The 18,644-nt window shown below is 40.5% G+C and overlaps 1 protein-coding gene across 8 annotated transcripts in view; it reads right to left on the reverse strand.

Annotated features, from left to right (window-relative positions):
• Positions 1 to 18,644, reverse strand: part of PLD5 (phospholipase D family member 5) — a 227,113-nt gene that overhangs the window by 64,281 nt on the left and 144,188 nt on the right. For all 8 annotated transcript variants that reach the window (XM_048936320.1, XM_048936319.1, XM_048936317.1 and 5 more), the window contains one exon: positions 12,515 to 12,642. In XM_048936320.1, coding sequence (XP_048792277.1) covers positions 12,515 to 12,642 — 128 coding nt within the window. The remainder of the gene's footprint in view (positions 1 to 12,514; positions 12,643 to 18,644) is intronic.

The raw sequence follows: 18,644 nt of genomic DNA on the forward strand, positions 1-18,644 counted from the left end.
AGCATAATTAATATTGCTTGGCATAATCATAGCCTAATTTATCATTATCAAATGACTTTTCAGTTTACAGTTTCATAGCCCCCTCAAAGCAAGCACAAGTGTCTCTTCAGGGGGAAAGCAAATGAGAAACTGCAAGAAACCATTTCTCCAGAATCAAGCTTGATTTATTTCTTTACTGTAGAATTCACATTAATTAGATTTCCTAACTTGGTTCCATTTCTCTTTCTAAACGCAGTTGTTGTTCATTCTATTAAAGAAGAGGGCCGGTAAGGAAGGAAAGGAGCACATGGTGCTGCCCATCATTTCACTGCTGACAAGATGCATCACATTCAGTACCCGTGTCACTCCTATGAAATCAACTCACTACCTTACTGGAACTGCAGCAAAATTAAAAGGTGATCTGAAGGATCCTGCTGGCTTCTGGAAGGCCCTGGAATCTCCTTTACCACACACATGCGCATATATGCCGCTGCCTCTTTCTGACGCATCAGAGCCTGTATCGCCCTCCGTCAGCCCTTATCTTGCATCCTCCTCACGCAGCTGGAAATCACAGCGTGAGCTCTGAGCATTTGTTCTCACCCTTAGTAATGCTGCAAGGGGCAGCCTCCCTACATCTGCTGCTGCACAGTGCATGGAGGAGAGCACAAAGGACTGACCTCAGAATAAAGGCGCTGTTTGTGTATAAACCTTTTCTATCAAAGCACAGTTTCTTTGGGGCTTTCAGATTCAGGAGCTTCAGGGAAATGCAGCGGCACATAGCTGACTAATTGAATGCATTATTTATAACACTACTGACACACACAGTGGGTTTCCATTTTACAAACTGAATATAGATTGGTGGCAGCCATGCTGTGGACGGAAACTGGGACAGTGACATTGCATATGAATTATTGCTGTAACTGTTCAGCCTTCCCCTGCTACCTGATCACTGACTTAGCAGTGAGGGCCAAAGGCTTTTTTTGTTGTTGTTTTTTTTAATCTTGATTAAATGAAATGTATAGGGCCTTAAGGTAAGCTGGAAGTCCAACCAGCTTAGATAAGGGATTTAGTTAAATATTACATAGGCATTATATAGGCAGCCCCAGGATAATGGCTAGCCTATACAAAAATGTGTTTTAGAAATCCATACTTGCTTTTTGTTCCTGTTCTTCTGAGTAGTAGCTTTCTGGCTTCTTTAACATGGAAGCTGTCACTTCTGTAAAGATGTGGCCCTACTGTATTCTCCAGTGGAAAAAAATTGGCATTAAACTTAATATTTGATGCCATTTCCAACTGCAGTACTGAGCAGTAATCACTAACTTTATAGGAAAAGGAAAGAAACACCTGAAAACACACTTGAAAATATGTTATTCAAATACAGCATTAGCAATCTCTTTCAATCTGAAAATAGGGAGATAATATTTTTCTCCTATAATTTCTTTTTAAACTGAGTTCTTTGTTATGGCACATAGAGTGTTGAAGGTATTAAAATATCGGTCACAAAGATGATACAAAGTATTTTCAATACTTTCAAAAGTATTATACTTTTAAAATAATACTTTTAAAAAAATTTTAACTGTATGCTAAAAAGCAGAATGTACATCATGAAAGTGTTATATATACGCATGGTGCACGTACCTGGTGCGTTTTTTCTGTACCCACGTGGCAGAGCTACATACAGAATGATCTGCTGTCCAGTCATAGAAATCTGCCATACCATTAACTTCAAAGGAAATGCCTATTAGTCATTGTATTGATTACAGAACTTTGCCTAACAGAGGAATCCTGAAATTTTCTGAAGATACATCTCACGTTTCTGTTGGCACGTGCTGCCTCCCCGTGTATCTTCATCAAGTGAATAAGTTTGCCACTGAGCGCTTCCATGCAAACACTGATGATCTCACTGCTTTGGAGACTGCTGTTTACTTGGCAAACTTAATAAAGGTGAATGCAAGATGACTTCCAAACCAGGCTTTAATGCTTATGAAGACAGTGTCAAAATCTGAAAAAGTTTAGAGGTGCTATTAATTCTGCACATTCATATGGAAGGAATGCTTTGTCAGAATCTGTTTTGTTCTGCTCGATGACTTGTGTATATAGAAAGATGAGATTTTATACTGAACTGTAGACTCATTATTCCTTTCAGAGAATGACTGAAATGATTGTCCTTCTTTGCCATACTCATGGAGATTTATAGCCTTGTCTTTCAGCCTGAGGTACCATGTATCTTTTTCACAGAATATTAAATCCAGTTTTCCTTGAAAGGCCTCCACTGTAAAAGTGAGAGATTACTGGGCTGCTGCACCAGGGAACTTTTAGGAGCTGAGGCAATTCTGAATGAAGATATTTATCTAGGAGGGAACTGTCTGCGCAATATCAAAGTATGTATGCATGGATGGAACCACTGACATACTGGGAATATACTGTCATGATTATTTTAATGCTGTTATTTTAATTGTTTAGTTGAACAAGACTGATCTGGTGGGGTATGCTAATAGCTAAATTCCTCTGAGAGGAATCTGCCTTCATTCATTAACATTACTGACCAAGATTAGTTGCCAGCATGTTCTTGTGGGAGATGACAACAGGCTGTGGTGCAGTACCTCCTCCTCAGAGATTCAGCTGTATTTTAATGATCAAGTTCTCTTTCAGCTCAACATATATAGAATTTACAGCCTTTCTTCTGTCCACCTAAGTTCACTTATTTAAGACTCTGCCACCAGGCCAGTGCAGAAATCAAACAGGATATTCCATTATTTTGTTCTGTAGACGTACCATCTATTGATTTAACCAACTTATTATTGATTACTCCAATGGAAAGTGAACCTCTTCTATGGAACTTTCACAATAAATGAAAAAAAAAGGGATGAAAATAGATATCTAATTTCAAAGGTCAGAATGATGAGCACGTTCTTTGAGTCAACAGAAATCAAATAAAACTATGCAGCAAGACAGAGTTTGCCCTGTTTTACCCTGAGTGCATCAAGCAGATGATACATGTGAGAATGGACATGGCCTTAGGAGAGCTATACTATCAGGGAATGCTTTCCTAACGTGTTGCAGTTTGGGATTGGCTCTGCATCTTGAGAAACTAGCAAAGCTGATGCGTTACAGGAAGTCTGCTTGGCTTTAAATGCAAGGGAAATACACAGCCCTAGGCTATTTTCACTCACTTGATCGCAAAAAACAGAAATCCACAGAACTAAGGAGGAACCAAAAACAGTGCCAGGCAGCAACAAAAAGCACAAAACACAAGTATAGTAGTCACATTATCCATATTTCCGTTCAGCTTTAATCAGTCTTGTGTTTGTTTGCAGTGTACAGCAATGCTGGCGAGAGGCACGACAGCCCATTTGCGTCACTGAGATTTGTTTGTAAACACTGAATGGCAAGATAAAAAATTTCAAGCCAAGTAAGTGTAACAGGGAACGCTGACTTTCCTCATCTCTGAATGTAACAGAAAAAACTGGCCTGTCTCAGTTAAAGAACAAAATAAAATGCCTGACTTCCAAACATACAAACTCTGCACCATGACAAAGGCACGTTGCGTGTTCTGTGCATTTCCAAGAACAACGTGTCTCCTGCCACACACTGTCCAAAGAAGAAGAAAGAAAGAAAAGAAAGAAAGAAAGGAGTAAAGAAAAGCTGATATTTTGGAGAAACAGCACTCATTGAACTGTTGCAGGTTTGGTTAAAGAAAAGATCTGGCCAAAAGATCTGAGCAAAAATAATAAATATACTTCCAGGCATCCTCTGAAGGATGAGCTGTAACAACGTCACGGCAGAGTTTTGACAATCCAATTTGCTTTCTATGCTATGAGAACTAAAAGCACAAAAAAAGGTATTTCATTGTCAGTACAGCTGTGTAATACCTACTCGCGTATGTTTTCTTCACATCTTGACTCATCCACATATGCTTTAAGATCTAGGTTACATTTTAATCTTTATAATATGGGCTAGTTTTGGAAATAATCCCATTGAAGTCAATCAGACTAGCAGTACGACTATTTTCAGGATTGGATCACGGAGTTAATAATGTATACAAACTTAGTAGCAGCAGATATTCTCTGCCAGATGTGAGGGATAACATGGAAATTTAGTAGATGGAGTATACAGGTAGTCTGCTACATGTACCGTCGGTATAACACTTACCTGTCTGAGCTAGCTTGAGCTTTGCTGGATAATGAAGTTGCAGAAGCTGTTTTAAGTTGTTCAGCACTTGAGACTACGCCCGACTTACTAATAACAATAAGATACCTCCGGGACAGTAAGAAAATTAAGCAAATTATTAGAAGAAAACAGTAGGGATTGGCTATAGTCTAAAATGCACATTAGGGACATAACTGTAGTTATACAAGAAACAGCATTCTATCAGCAGAAACACAGTGTAATGTTTGCTAGAGTGAAAAGATGCAATTCCACTAAGTGTCAGACAAAGTATCTTATCTCAGAAGGACCAGATGCACTGTTACATAACTTCAAGAGACTAATTTAGATAAAAGTTAAAAAAAAATGACTGACCGATAATAGCATGTTTCTTGTTCTGTGCAGTTCTGTAAAGATAAGATGCAGCTGTCATTACTAGAAATTGCAAATGTACAGATCCTGCCTCAGTGATCAGTTTGGAGAGGTGGCTGTGCTATAGCAGGATTTTCGGAAAGCAGCAATAAATGAGATCACCATAACGTACTTTAAAGTGTAGAGAAGTTAAATACTTACATATATTGTTCTTAAGGAAGGATAACATAGATGACACAAGTAAATAGAAACTACGGTTTTTAAGGATGCAGTTTGAGATAATAATTATTCCTCTTCTCTGAGAGAAAAAGAAAAGCCCTATAGACTGTATTTGCTCCTAGAAGCATTCAAGATCATCCTGAGTTTCAGGAAACAACTTGTTTTAGACCTGTCTCAAAGGATCAGATCCAGCCAGCATGGGTTCATGAAGGACTGATCCAGTCTGACCAACCTCATCTCCTTCTATGACAGGTGATTTGCTTGGTGGATATGGGAAAGGCTGTTGACACAGTCTGCCTAGACTTTAGCAAAGCCTTTGATGCTGTCTCCCACATTATTGTCCCAGAGAAGCTGGCAGCCCCTGGCTTGGACAGCTGCATTCATTGCTGGGCAAAGAACTGGCTGGATGGCCAGGGCCAGAGAGTGGTGGCAAACGGAGTCAAATCCAGCTGGTGGCTGGTCATGAGTGGTGTTCCCATCGGTACTGGGGTTTGGCCCATTGAATGTCATTCTTGATGATTTCGAAGAAGGCATTGAATGCAGTCTCATTAAGTTTGCAGGTGACACCCATCTGGGGGAAGTGTTGATCTGCCTAGAGGGAGAAAGACCTTACAGATCTGAACAACTTGGATCAATGGGCTGAAGCCAGTGGGATGAAGTTCAACAATATCAAGCTGTGACAGAAAAAGTCCTCCACACATAATTGGGATGAGACTTTGAGTAAAGAACTGGATGTATTGTGTCTCATTGATTTTACTCCTCGAGCAATCAGGGCGTTGCTCCACCATTCTTTTGTACTTTAGGAATTAATATTACCATATTTTTGCCCTCTTGTGCAATTTATTTAATATCTCAAAGCACTGAATAAAAACCAAGCCCCTCAGACAGAATAAGTTACTGCTTGTGTCCTAGTAGTGCTGGGACAGTTTATCCGTTTTTCTGATGAGCTTTGATTACGCAGATAACCAGCCATTTCTAACTTACAGCCCCAAGGGAGAAGAAGAGTATTGAGAGAGTAAAAGACCACTGACAGAGAATGTCGGGGTTTGTCTAAGAACAGATAGGAGGCAGCTTTTCTAGCTGCTGAATTTTTGCAAGCACATTTCCTTGTTGTCCACCTTGGGCCACTTCCCATCCCTTCAGGGAGGTGGCTGCTGGTCTGGGATGATGGAACAGAAAGTTGGGGCCATCCCTACTTTGTGGCTGCTGACATTCACACCTCCCAATTGTTGCCAGCCAAAATCTGTGGGACATCACTAGCCTCCATCTTCTCACGGATCCCTGATCTCCAGGACTTCTCCTACTTCTAGGATCCTTTCTCCAGCCAAGAACTTAACCTTATTTTCAGGCTTCTTTTTTTTTTCCCCAAGAACGTTTCTTCCCAGCACTCCTACCTTTTCTGGCATGCCAAGACGCACATTCTTCCTCAGTCTAAACAGTTTGTGTGCTGAAGTGCAACACAGGAGCGACCTCCTAGCTGATGGTTCTGACCTCAGTCTTGTCAATAACTGGAGGACTCTGGATATTTGCACTTGATTAGTGGTCCACATGTTCACAACCAGTCTACCAGTTACAGGGAAGGAACAGACAGCAGCCTTGTTGAGAGCTCAGAAGTTCAGATGTGGACATTAACTGCACACAGATGTTTGGATTACCTACCGCTTGTTAGAAGTCACAAGTTGGGCTATTGTTAGCCTGCAGCATGAGTAGTTAATATTAGCCTGATTCCACTTCCAGGAAGACAACTGGATTAATTTTTACTCATTTCAGTAATTTTCCATAATACATTTTCCAAGGGCTGATTACAAACGTTCTTCTGAAATGGTTCAGCTAACGCATTGCAGTTGTTTGCCCACTGGATTCAGCTGCTCATGTGTGAATAATAAAACTTTTCCAAAAATGCTGTTAGCATGAAGAGCTTCAGAAGTGTATTTTGAGCTGATTAACAGTTCTGTTTGTATTACAGACACGGTCCTTTAGAGAATTAAGGAGCAAAAAGCATTTTCAGGTTCCACTAAAATTATTTGAGGAAGCCATGGAAAAAATGAAACATGGCATTTTTTGTTAGCCCTCTCACTGCTATTATGGATGATAATTTATTTTAGGTACATTGTTAAGCTACCTGGTTGAGTAACCAGGTAAAACAAGAGTATGGCATCATTGCTCCTTTCACTGTTACCGGTGCAAATCACAGGCAGCAGCTGATGGAGTGAATCTGTGCAATTTTAACCCTTCTTAACCAGACATTTTAGCAGGGATGTATGCATTTTGCTGACTAACTGTAGACTTCTGTGTGTCACTGCTTTAAGTACATCCTTAAGTGGGTTGCCCAGCTGTGGCCCAAAGATGTTGCTTGGCTTGTTCAAAGATTGCAAGACTAACTTCCTAGGTGAGAGCCTGGCAACACTGGGAAGATGCTTCACCAATTGCAGCAATTAACAAATATGTCAGTGAAGCAGAAGATGGAAGTTGTACAGATGACCACATAGATCTCTCATATGAGATACAAAGTTCAAAAGTAATTTAAAATTTTTTCTTTACAATCTACCTGTTCTAATGTCCCTCCTAAATCACATTTTAAAGGGCAAATGACACCACAGAGAATGAGTGACTGCCTTTATATAATTCTTCCAGGTATACCAGCTTGATGAAAGAGTAGTTTGTAGTCTTCACACCATTTTATCAGTTTAACAAATGTACAAGAAAGAATCTAGATCAGTGAGAAGACTATTTTACTGCTATAGTTCCAAAAGGAGATTGGAAAACTTTCAAAGAAACCATCATTAGTAGCATAACAGTTTATATCCCTGCTCAGAAAGAATGGGTCAGTAGAGCAAAATTTAGAAGAGAACAACAAAAAAATGCAGAAAAAGCTACTGGACAAAATCACACACTCAGTGTTTGAAAAGCATTTTCACCACCTCAAAGGACTGTAGAAGGTATATTTTCCAGTCAAACAGAATACTACAATTAAGAAAAACAACAACAGGAGCTTACTGATGACACTAATTTTGCAGTGCTTTTAATGTTTTAGTTAAGCACGTGAATGATGGTACAAACCAGAGCCTGAACAAGAGGCAGAGACTTTCTCAGCCCTTGGCTCCCAGTCCTTACCCACCAGTTCCCATTGCAGACCTCCACACTGCACCCGCAGACTTTGTCTTTTGACTGAAACTCATTTCTCAGTCTCAGCTCCCAGCCTCTTGTCCCTGTTCTGCTTCTGCTCAGCAACCCTCACATGTGTTTTCCTAGCACATCACCATACAGTTTCTCACTTCCTAACTGATTTTGCAATTCTCTCAACACCTGTGTAGTCTGCCATCTTTTCTCTACGGCAAACCTGTCCTGCAATTTAATCTGCCTGGCTTCCTCACATAGCTAATTTCACTTTTCCCCGGGATCATTGTTATTCAGCATCTTCTTCCTTCCTTCCTACACCTCCCCAGCCTCATTATCTTGCAGTGACAGTCTCCTGCAGGTTCCTCATCCCCTCCGTATCTGGCTTTCTGTCTTGCCGGTGCTTTTTTTAGAGCATCCAAACCAAACCCATGTCCCTTTAGGGATCTGTTAGGTTACTTGACCAGAGCATCCAGACCAGTCCAGCCAACCACTTCTCCTTTCTGGTCTAATCTCCCCCAGTTACACCTCTGCATCTCAGTGGTACTCCAGACCCAAAGAGTCCCCAAGCTGAGGTACGTAACCACAAAAAGCTCAGAGAATGAAGTGAGACAGACAGGAAAGGACTTCCTGAAGAATTACTGTTAGGCATCGACAAATGGCAAACTTCCAATAGATTATGTGATTGAGGAGTACTTGGCATATATTGTTAACAGCAGTAAAAGATACATGTTCAAAGAAAAGATCAAAACATTCCACTTTGAATAAGAAAACATTCATTTTTGTAAATGCCTTTTTTCAGAAAGGCTAAACACTGTTTTTCACTTGCCTGCAGGGTTTTGACTTCAGACAAAAGCAGATAGCTGGCATAGATGATTTCAGCCAAAATGATTACAGTCTTGGAAAACTTGCAACTCACTTGAAACAGTTTTGCACAGAAATAATATACAATATAGCCTATGCTATCAGCTTTGTCAGCAGTGTTAAAGATCAGATTCAGGTAAGTTTTCAATGGCAAAAGCACAAGGATATATGCAACTATAAATGTTATTCCATAAGTGATATACAACACAGTATATGAAAATCTCTCTTCCTGAAGCAGAAACACTACTTTTAAAAGAAATGCTAGCCCTGTTTCTTGTCAGCAACAGAAAGTCAGGAAAATAGCAGCAAAACTTAGCCAGTCTCATATGAGATTTATATCTAGTGTCAAGCTCATAAAAGCAGAGAGGAATTCTCCACAACTGTTGTAGAAGGAAATCTGACACCTTTGTACATGTAAATCCTGCTGCTGGTTTCAGAGAAGCTGTTGGAGTTAAATAATTATTTCGGCTTTAGATTCAGATTCACAAGTATAATGCTGTAACAGATAGGGACTGAACTACAAGACAATCAAGTTATATCTACCACAGTAACCTTGCATAAATATTCTGTTTTGTGGAGATGTTTGACGTTACAGTACAGAGCATTTAACGACTCCTTCTGCACTTCCAGCTCCCTAGCAAGCAAGAGGTAAGAAGGGTAAAAGATTCTGGGACTGTAGCCCAACATATTTGCCAGTGTACAAAACTTGCTCAAGCTCAGAAGGCTGTGAAGCTGTCAGGCTCCATTCTGAGCTCTGCTGCAGATTACCTTTGCAACCCCTGGCTTGTAAACTTGATCTGAATACAAATGAAGTCATACAAGCTGCCTGAGCACATGGTGCTTCCAGGGAAAAACATTCGCCAAAGGAAGGAGATGTGCAGATATTATGGAGTACATTACAATCCCGATGGCACAAAAATGTTAACCCACAGCTCCTGTTTATAGTTACTCCTCCACCCCCCCCCCCCAAAAAAAAAAAAAAAGCTAGACCAGTTTCTTTGCTGCAGTTTCACATATGTAATTCTCCAATAAACACCACCTTCTTCCATGCTGAAGGCAAGACTATTGCTGTTTGAATTGAGCAGGATACAGCAGTGAGAAAATCTGTAAATAACTACCTAGGTAAAGACAGAAATACTTGGAAAAAAAATCTTGATTTCTCAAGAGTGAGTGATTTTTTCTTGGAGAAGGAAGTATGTCATATGCGGATTGTAAATGTCAAGTTAAAAGGGCTAGCTCCCCACATTTCATCTTGTTAGTATCCTACACAGTTCTGAGAATATGCTTCTTTGTGTAAAGTCTGTAAATATGGAAATCTGTATTCTTCTCTTGATTTGTACTTGAACTTGATTTGCACACCTGGAAAAATAAATCTAAATGAACAGCCTGAATAAACTCAATGAGCAGCCTACCTTGCAGCTTCATGGCTGCACTGTGTTCCTGTTATTTTTTCCGCTAAGGCTTTCCCTTAGAACTGGCCTGTTACTAATTCAGACTCAGTAACTGAAGTTACATTCTGCTAATACTCATATATCAACACATACCCTGTAACTAATTACCAATGACACCTTTTAAACTCCTAACAAATTGCAGAGGCTTGCATCTTTTTTTGTTAATTACAGCAAGATGAACACAAAAACTTCACTTGGTTGTAGAGCATTGCACCAGCCTCATGCCTAATAGAATTGGAGATGCATTTGCACAGGTCAGGTGAGCAAAGCTAACAGCCACCTACTTGTATTTGGTACAGTATTAAAAGTGAGCATCTTCAGCCCTACCACTGCATCAGTGGAGCAGGTGCTCCTAAATGAATAGTGCAGTGCAGTGGCCTGAACGTATGCAAAGTCTGAGTAGGGAGAAAACAGTAAATTATGCACACAGAAAATACAAGGGGAGACGTTCAAAAAAGATCTGACAACTGTGCACAGCTAAAATCTTAAGCTTTTCATTGCATTTCAGATATTGTGAGATGTGAGTCTGAATGCACTCAAATAATTTACGCTTAAGCTGTGCTGCTGAATAGAGCTGCTGCTAGTGACACTGAGACTGACTCATAGGAATCTTTTTTTTGAGTGAGAAGACGACTGCTGTGCTTGACTGGCCGAAGTACCATGTGTCTCTAGAATAGCACAGACCTACTTTATCCTGCAATTTGCTGTCAGGGTCCAGAGAAACTCGCCCAGGTGGTTTGCTGATTCAGTATCCACAGTTGTGTTAGTCTGTAAGTCGGATGAGTTTTTAAAGAGACCATATGTGAGTAATCAACAGCCCAGTCTGCCTTTTCACAGCCCCTTCCTTGTAGGTAAAACCAGGATGGAACAGTAAACATGTAGTGACATCTTCAGAGACTTCCCTGCTTTCACTGCAGAAATGCAGGAGTTCTACTCTGCTGCCAAGAGCACGAGTACGTGGCTCTGGATGATATCCCTTGATCCTCCATTTCCCAGTTATACGTGGTGTGTACTCTTTGAGGCTGCCTGAAGAAAAGGAAAGTGGGCCTGATCCCTCTGACATAGCTACAGGAAGACTCTGATAATGAAATCCAGTGGGAGCTGAGTCTCCCTAGTGATGACTTGGCTTATTGTGACACTGGGCCCTTTGCACATGCCAGAACGTTCTCCTTAGGAAGGCACTCATAATAAAATGGAAGAACTCTGTGCTTGTTTTGCCTCTTAAGTGGAAAGGTCAAGACAGATTATTATTTTAGGACTGCATATCAGATCTTTTTGGCAGTTATTCTAATGTATTAAACTATAACTCTGGGGTAAGGAAATTGGATATTCATACCTGATGTCAACAGAAGCCAAGCATCTCATGTCCTTAGGCTCTTCTGAAACCCCAGCATACATTTCTCAGCTAATTGAAAGCATATTTTGTTTAACAACAACTTGCAAGAAGTACTTATTTTTTCTCTGTGCAAATATTCCTCTGGGCTTTGTCTTATCACCACATATAAAAATATACTGGTATATGATGGTAACAAAATTTCCAAACATATGCAAAAAAGACAATAAAATTAACAATGAGGAATCATATTCAAAATACTAAAATAGCATCCAGTTTAAGGTAGGTATGTTACATGAGCAAAGATTTACTTCACTCTGACAAGACTGATCCTGTAAGAAAATCTTAAAAGCTTCATACTGAACATGCCTTCTTTACAGAATTCTTACAGTTATCAAAATTATGGAGTTTTTTTTCTTATGTTCACGCTCACATTAAGAAAATACTTTCAAAATAGAAATTAATAACTATCAACCTAGAATGCTTCCTTTTTCTCTGTTGTGCCATACAAAAGTACAGGTTCCACTCCCTAAATATAACTGATTATGATCTCACAGGGCCATTTATGCTCCATTACACTATTACAGTCTTTTGCATTCCTGAGACATCTGAGGGAGAAAAAAGCTACAGATACCTACAAAAACATAAATGACATTACTGATTAATTATTTCTTCATAGCAGCAGATTGTAGTACCTCAGACCTGGTGGTTGATGAGGCTTACTCTTCATTTTTAATTGGTAAACCAGAAATTATAACCTTCAGGCAACATCATCATCCCAGAAATCAGTAAAAGGCAATCCCTTTAAAAAACAAAGAAACAACAACAACCAATCCCAAAGCATAACTGTTGAGGATAGATGATGCAGAGAATTACTGTTCATAGTAATACACTTTTGTCAATGCAGAAGTCATCAAAACTGTAGCACCCCTCTGCCAGCAAATCAGAAACAGAAAGCAATGCATCTCCACTTGTTGGCCTCAAAAATATTACATGTTCAAAGACTGTAGGGTTACTTTTTCCATTGAATTACCTGTCCCAGTGATCTCCAGTCCAGGCTTGCACTTCCAATGTACACGTGCTGTTTATCTACAATCCAGAAAGATGACTGAAGGCGTCCTTCATTATACGCTGACATGTTCATATATAGCACTTCAGCACCTAGAAATTTAGGGACACGACAATAAATAATGTTGTTTAAAAGAATAGAAGTTGCAAGCATTAAAATGAAGAAATTTCACATTCTGTGGTCTCAGCTGAGAGACATAGTTAAACATGTTATTAAGGCTTAAAATCAAGGGTAAAGTGTCACTATCCCACATCAGACTTCATTAACATATATTTAATTAACATATAAGGGGGAAAAAAAAGGTAAAGGGAACATTCTCTTTGTTTATTATCTCCCATTTAAAATCAGGTAATTGCTTTTTTTCTGTATGTTCCTAAATCCAGTTTATTTTTAAAGATCTATTCTGTAACTCAAACCTGCTACGTATCATAATGACCTCTGAAATAAAGAAACCCTTCCTGAAAAGCAAACTCAGCTCCTTTGCTCTGCGCAATGCTTTGAGCGCCCAGCATACAACAGGCTGCCACATGGAGCAGGCATGGGGAATACGAGGGAGTGAGGAAGGAAGCAGAGGCCTGAAGTACACTTAAACTGCTTCGTTCAGCTGTGACGCCAAACCTGCTGATCTGAATGGCATGGTTTTTATTAGGATCAAGGGCCACTGAAATCAACCTGCACATGAGGAGGTAAAAGCATGTTGGCTCCATCACGAGTGAAAATGCCTGGATCAGCCCCGTCAGTCTGTTTGCAGCACTAAATCCAAAATATATTTGACCTTAGGTAAGTTCAGGGGATTGTTAGCACCATGTTTTTTCAGTGATATTTATTTTTAAGATTAGGTGATTGATCTGAATTAATTATTGCCAAGGGTAATTTACAGTAACCCAGTGTGACAACTAATATGAGACTAACTGATGAAGTGAGAGTAGACTGGAAAGCAGTAGCAGTGCCAGCACCTCCCTATAAGCATTCCTGTGCTCATCAGTACCACGCGTTTCCATCATGTCCAGAAAGAAATGACAACTTTAAAAACTCCAGGATACTTAGGGGAAAAATAAATATGTTTTTAACTTCTTATTTCTGACTAAGAAATATTCTGAATTTTAAGCTGTAATTACCAGAGCTCAATATTCCTTTTATTCCTTTTGTTCCTTTTACAATTTTGAAAATTGTAAATCTCACTTGAATGAATGATTCTAGAAGTTCAGGCACCAGGAAGAGAAAAAAAATCAAATATGGTGAAGCACCAAACACACAATGCAGAGCAAGAAAAAGAACATGCCTTGTGGTCTCTACATTCATATGTACTTGGCACTAGCCAGCCATGCTTCCAGTTTTTTCTAGGTATCACACATCCACATTCTTCAATGCTAGGAAAACAAAGGAAAGGCTGGAAACAAAGCATTACCCCTTTGAACATTTCTGCTTTCAATCCATGTGTTAATGAGTAGAATTATGCTAATGAATGAGATAATGTGTGTGAAATGGGAAAGAAATGAGAAATTATTATAGGGGCATTAAATGGATTAGATTGTTTTCTGATGAATAAAGGTGATTCCTCCTACTAGCTAAGGCAAACAATTCTGGAAAGCACTGAACTTCTAGCTGCATGTCTGAAAACTGCTTAAAAATCAAGTTTAACATAGCAGTTCGCTTCAATCAAATTTTCTTACATCCTATTTGCAACATTAAACAAGTTTGAATTTAACACCCACAGCCCACCTACAGCGAATAGCTTATAAATGAAGTGTTAGCATTTTTGTATAGGAAAGGTAACACTGTCAACAGAAACAATGGTCTTCCTTCTCACAACTGAGAGCCTAAAATAAAAGTCTTTTTAAAATATTCAGTGCCGAACAAAAATGCTGATGGCCAAATCCACAGCAGTAAACTATTTTACCAACAACATGCACATTAAAAACAGTAGCCATGATCAGTAACCCAACACAAAATTCTGGCTATCAGACCTAAGTAGCAGTTCACATATTGGTATGATCACTGGGACAAGACTATCACCCTAAAATATAAACTTAAGTTTCAATTACCAAAATAGTGAGTACAGCACGCAGACAGCACTGCTAGCACACATACAATTAAAAACAAAACCTGGAACCCAATTTATTTTCCTCCAGGAAGCAGCCCACTTACAAGGTTGAGGAAACAGTATCTCCAAGTTAATTAAAAAAAAAGTCACGTGTTGCAGCAGCAGCTGCTGTACAGCCTATTACAGCCCTTAACTTTTGATGAAAGGAAACATGCATCAGTATTGATAATTGCCTCTGTTCTAGAAGCCCTTGAGATGTTTTGTTAAAATACGCTTATCGGGCCTTCAACACAATCCATCATCCCTAGCACAGCCCAGGTCCCATGAGGAAATTAAACTGGACTGATCAATATGAGAAGCCATAACAGAACTCTTTATCATACCACAGCCTCAGTTACACAAGGCTGGGTCTACTGAGTTCAACCAAAAGGCACAATTTGTAGGTTTGATTGCTACCATAGATACCGGACTCTTAGAAAATAAATTTAACCATTTTGGTTCACTAAACATTAAAGTGCAAGATGAGAGCTTAGAGAAAAACAGTGCTGTCACTCAGAACTCAAGTGGATTTCTCATGAAACTGTGCACTGTAAGGGTTGGTTCAGAGTGCCCCTTTCCTGCAGGAAGAAAGAACACTGTAGGATAGGTATCAAAGCACGCTTTAAGTGTCAGGCATTTCTCCGAGTACTCTCTCTTGGCCTAAATGTTCCACACTCCAGAGCAGAGCAGTGACTGAATCAGGTTGAGGTGCACAGAGAGGCCCCTGCCCTTGAACACCTGGGCTTTCTGTGAGGCAGGCTGCAGCAGGCCAGGGTGCACAGGGCTGCCCCTCAGCCTTGTTCATGCCACAGACTGGAGGGGGTGAACAGAGGCTTTAGATCCTACATCTGCATGCAGCCTGGAATAGCACCAGGCTGTCCTGGTACAAAGGCAGTGTCACCGAGCCAAATCAACACTCCAGTGGACACAGTAAATTGTTTTTATAAAATAACCAGAAAGAGCAACTGTTTAGGCTGCAATGCTGCTTATGGCTCTTTGGAATATTTGCTGTTTGAACCTGGCAAACGTTCCTGCCCCACATCCAATCCACCATGCATCCCCCCAGCCACTGCTCCCCACGTCACCATGCTGGCCACAGCAGGACCAGCTGCTCTCGCCGAATTACCCATCTTGCTGTCCCTTCGCTCATCGCCATGTTGCATACCCTTTGCTCATGGCACTGTTGTTTTCCTCTTCTAATTCTATGTATTCCCAAGCAAACATACCAAGTAACATGACCTTTCAGAAGGAATCTAAGGGTTTGAGCTATGGCTAATTTGCTTTGCACTGCTGCTGACAGTCACTTGGCGCACAAAGAGATTCATTTTGATGCATATATTTTGGACAGTGGCCTCAAGCTAAAGCCAAGAGCGGGCTTACCCAGTCCATACCAGGAAATCTAGAGCTCACAAGGCACACATACACTTGAGCACAGGGGTGCTTGAGCACTCACATGCGGATAGGAGGCATTACACACTACGTACTGTGCCGCTGTTGTGCCAGGGAGCAGCTGCCCTCCTTCAGCTATTTTGACTTTTCAGAGCAGCTGCGATGCTGTTAACATGCAACTCAAAGCTCAACAAAAGATCCTTTATTACCCCTAAAACCTCAAACTTACTTTTTAAACACAACTTGCTCACTACGAAACATGAACACGTGTACACACATCTATGTAGATGTATATATTTTCAATATATAGCTTTCAGCTACAAGACAAAGTACACCTATAAATAAAAATCAGTTTCATTGTACTGAGACAGAAATCCAGAATTTTCTGTACCCTGCCAGGTGGCAGAGTAGCTGTCCTGTAGTGTACAGACACAAGAGACCCCGGCAGAGGATCAGCTCCCCAGGAACATTTCTGCTTTCTTCTTAACTGATTGCAAAACTTCTGGAGTTGTTCCAGAAACTCCATTAGTGTGACCTGCCAGTGCTCAGAGGAGGACAAGTACAAAAGCAAAGGAATGCACAACTTGACAACACAAAGTTGTTTTTGCCTCTGAATGATTAAAAGGCAAAATAGACTATCTACTATTTCTTGCTCTTTATGGAATATTGGATTTGAAATGTAATTTAAAAGTCTGCCTGGTTGCAGAAGGATTAATGATTCAGACTAATATTACAGAGAGAACACTCATGGACTTTTAGGGAAATCTCTGAAGGCAATACCTTCAGTGCAAATCAGCTGTTTTGCTTACATACTCCCCTGTTTCTCTCACACATACCCCTCTCATTGCAAACAACCAGGACTGGTCCTGACATTGTGGAATTATGTGCTATTCACCAGTTCAAACCCATAGTAATTAAAACAATACAACATCAAACATCCATTATCTTCAGCAGCTCCATATGCGACTGCCAGGTACATACAAAAATGAAATAACTGTTACACAAAGAAATTATGTTCTAGTACAAGGCCAATAAAACCAAGAGAGTCTACTTATTACAGCTAGTGTTCACAACACCTTGACTTTGTATTGCCTGTCTTAAACTGTAGCAAACTGCCTTCCAGGCAAAAATGTCTTTTTTCTGAGTGAAATTCCCACTTTCTGCCGATGTACAGTCAAACTACATGCACACACAGCTTCTCTAAACATTATCAGTGCAGTAAATGGGTCTGCTTCTGTTTGAGACTTTATAGTGGAAAATTACTGGATTGCTTGCTGCCTTACTTTACATCATATTGTAGTTCCTGATACAAGGGCAGCTTTGAGGAATTCAGCACACGGAAAAAGAATCACCTGCATCCCCAGAGGCCCCTCCAGTCCATCACTGAGAGATGTGGCTGCCTGCAGTAGCCCCTAGAATTGAACTGGATGGGCTCACAGACCCAGGGCTGCGGTGTGAGTGGTTCAGAGAGAGCACACAGAAAGCACACAGCTTTGCTGGCACACTCCCAGCCGGCTCTTGTGTCCAAGCTTGGCTGTAGCTCGGAGGCTGCTAGGAGAGCTCTTCCCTGAGCAGATGGGCTACAGTCAGGGATCTCCTTGCAGAGATATGGGCGTGAGCAGAGAGGCCTTTGCCACTGTCAGTTGCCTTCCCAGCCCCCTCTCCAGGCACGCAGCCAGCTCCTTGGCTGCTTCCCTTAACAGACCATAACATGCTGCTAGGCTAAGGTCCGTGTGATTAGGGACAGCAAACATCCATGTTCAGCAGTGGGTTTTGCTTTGTTTTGCACATATTTAGTGATTAAAATAATTTACATGAACCATGATTCTATGATTCTACAACCAATGCAACCCCAGAAACTGCTCGATCCTGCTTTTTTAAATTAACAGTAATAGAACACATCTCATTTTCAGTGATTCCTTCCTTCCAACACCACCTCAGCTGTGCCCGAGTCACTTTTTGGGCATCCAAAGAATGCACTGGATCAGAAAACAGATTAGGTTAAAAAAATAAGTATATAGCAATAAAAAAAAAAGAAGAACAATTCAACCAGGCCCAGTTCACCATGTAGCTGTGAACAATTTATCTGACAACTGAAGGCACAGCACAAGGATGGGAATGAGTGGCTTGTGAGTGGCTGTGGCAAGATGCAGGAACTGCTTTCTACCAGAGCTGCCATTTAAACATATGCCCGTGTGAGCAAACTCGCGGTGCCTCTCAAAACCAGACGCATTCACGGTGCCATTTCCCAGTACAGGTTTGCCTTTCACCTCACATAACCACTTGCATCACACAAAGTAGATACGAGGGCAATACTGGTATTTGATTGCGGTGACATTTCCCGCATGCTTACACAATGGTTCAGATTGACATGGAAGATCCAAAGAAGACTCATCAGGGGATGCACGTGTGTGCGGTTTGCTCACAGTATGCGGAACAACAGATTCTTGAGAACAAAGGAAAGGTCAGAATTAATTTATTTCAATTGCTTGTTTAACTGCAGTGACATCTTGGGAACTAGTTAGTTCCCAAGGCAACATTTATCCAAATACACCATAACAGTAGTTTCCAAGATTTCAAATGTCGGCCTTTGTTGCTTGTCCGCGTAATCAAAATACCAAT

Source organism: Lagopus muta, chromosome 2, assembly GCF_023343835.1.
Source record: "Lagopus muta isolate bLagMut1 chromosome 2, bLagMut1 primary, whole genome shotgun sequence".
Taxonomy (NCBI): Eukaryota; Metazoa; Chordata; class Aves; order Galliformes; family Phasianidae; genus Lagopus; species Lagopus muta.